Raw genomic sequence first — 2,701 nt, forward strand, 5'->3', positions numbered from 1 at the left:
CTTATGGACCGCACTGTGTATGTATAATAATATTGGGATGATGTCTGGCTCCATACAGGAGTCACATCTCTGTGCAATTAAATATGTCATGGTTGACAAATATTTATCTCATATATTTATCAAGAATCATTAATAATGAATCTTTCTTCGTATTGAATTAATATTAAATGAGAAAAAAAATTAAAAATTGGATTTAGTCAAATAGACTCGTATATACCTTAGTGATCTTTATAATACATGAAAATAAAAAAAAAAGAAAATGATATAAAAAAAGGAATTAATACATCGACATAATCTAAATATTTACAGTATCTCAGTTCTTACAGAATGTTTATGTCGTTAAGAATATTGTTTTACATTATTTTTGATGTAGCAAATAAAAGTTTTCATTACCAGAGAGAAGCATGAGAGCGACCATCCTGGCGTTTTTCTCAACGCCGGTAAAAGTTTTGACCTCCCCGTACACTAGTGACTAGCGCCAATTGCTTCCACTTTTGAGATGGAACTACGTATATACACAGCCAATGACAATGGCTCATCTCAAAAGTGGAAGCAATTGGCGCTAGTGTACGGGGAGGTCAAAACTTTTACCGGTGTTGCGAAAAACGCCGGGATGGCCGCTCTCATGCTTCTCTCTGCCATTACCTTTCAATTTCAGTATTAATTGTAGAAAAAAGAGAAGAAATAACGATTTCTACTTTAAATCTTCAGAGTTTACATAAACATCAGCAATAAGACAATATTATGAAAATTGTATATATATATATATATTTTTTTTTTTCAAAAATATGCTCATTGATTAGCGTCAAAGATAAAGAATAATAGAATAGAAAAAGTAGGAATAGTTCTAAAAGTAACAAAAAACAAAAACCGAAATCGAAGAAACTTATATGTATAATTTAGGTTTATATCAAATTATTTCATTTTCCTTGATATGCTGAAGAGAGTCATTTAATAGATAGATCTTCAATCATTTACTTTATAAGCAAGAAGAAAAATAAGTATAGATAATATATTCCTTCAGAACATGTCGCATATGATCCGCGAGAAGAACGTGTAGAGAAGACGGGGCGGCGATAGTCGCTGAGAAGAATGGCAAATGTATCCTTTGGGCGCGCCAAAAAAAAAATAAAACAGTTGATGAGGTCGAAGGAAAATTGACTTGGTTTTCCAAGTACCATTGTAATCGTGCGAATTGCTACTGTACATTCTTGATCTTCACTTGTTTTCTTGACACTCTGTCAGAAAAGCACTGCTACAATTTCGTCGTGCTGCTGCTAAGTCGAGAAAATAATATGAAATTTCGCGCGCTCTCTTCGGTCTTCAGGGAGTAAGGAAAACTGACGGCGAAGTGGTCATTATCACTTTTTCTTGAAGCACGTGATGGCATTAAAGTAACAGCGCCAATAAAGCTCGCTTTTGGCTTGTCCGCGTCGTTGTAGATCCATCTGAAACGAGGAGAAACGTGAATACACTTATATTAATTTTAAACTGTAAGTATAATTAAATTTTAAACAATGACACATTCCTGATACTGTTAGATGAACGATGAATATCATCTTTTTGCTATCGTTCACATTCTTATAATTCGGCATATTCATGTTTTCTTGATCTTTTGTATTATTTCACTTACATAACTCATTTTATATAGTATGAAATTTTATTATATTTTTATTAAAATTGATATTGAGGTACAAAAGAGTGACTATTAATATGATAATTTCATTACAGAGGTTACTAAAGCGGAGCTTCCAAATCATATATTTGCATTCTACATGATCGAATTTTTTTATTATATTACAAGAATAAAAGTTATTTATTTTAATGCTGAAGCAAGTACTACAGTAAGTAATATTATTTACAGAAATAAACATAATATTAAAAACAGAATACGAGCATAAAAAAACGAAGTATAGAAATGTTCGATTGCCTTACAATGCAGCTCGAGATATTAGGATCTTTTTGAATAGGATTGTTTAAAAGTTAATACCGAATTCGCTACCGTTTGCTCATCCGCCACAGGAACGATTTCCGAGTTGGCAGCTTGGAAACGATGCACTGGTAACTTGCTTATACCTTTGCTTCCAATTGAACCTTTTCCTTGATTATCAACGACCTTTTGTAGAGCTACCATCAATTGATCGAATAATAGAGCCGCTCTTTTTGGTACTACCTGTGATAAAATCAAAATGAAAGGATTAAAACATTCAACAAATTAAATTTTTATATTATAACAAAACTTATATTACAATGAAATCTTTTTATTGTTAGTTTGAGTACGCTTTGCAAAAAATTTTAATTTTCCGTTTTTCATAAAAATATAATTTTATTTAAGAAAAAACGACAATTTTCAAATATTTAATGCATTTATAAAGAAATCGATATATATTTCCTTTAAATTTCTTTGACTTTTATCTAAAATGTTTTGTTTTTTAATAATTTCTAAAATAAGATATCCCATAAAAAATCTTTTTAAAAAAAGAAAAAATATACGCCAAATACATAAAAAATGTCATTTACATTCTTTCTAAAACTAAGAACAATTTTTCTGTATAATTTAAATATACAATTATTTAAAAATTGATTGATCAAAAATAGTTGTGAAATCAATAAAATTATGGCCAAGATATTAAACTAGCCTCATTATTTAAAAAAAGACCTCAAAAAAGATCGGAAGAGCACACGTCTGAACTCCAGTCAC

General features: G+C 30.2%; 1 protein-coding gene across 1 annotated transcript; it reads right to left on the reverse strand.

The window, feature by feature from the left end:
* Positions 1-933: 933 nt before the first annotated feature.
* Positions 934-2,173, reverse strand: LOC105460084 (the record flags this gene model as incomplete). The annotated part of the gene is made up of 2 exons (XM_011706529.1): positions 934-1,448; positions 1,991-2,173. Coding segments are annotated over 2 exons (270 nt in total), but the record flags the coding sequence as incomplete, so codon positions are not given.
* Positions 2,174-2,701: the final 528 nt, after the last annotated feature.

Source organism: Wasmannia auropunctata, unplaced genomic scaffold, assembly GCF_000956235.1.
Source record: "Wasmannia auropunctata unplaced genomic scaffold, wasmannia.A_1.0 LD329307.1, whole genome shotgun sequence".
Classification (NCBI taxonomy): Eukaryota; Metazoa; Arthropoda; class Insecta; order Hymenoptera; family Formicidae; genus Wasmannia; species Wasmannia auropunctata.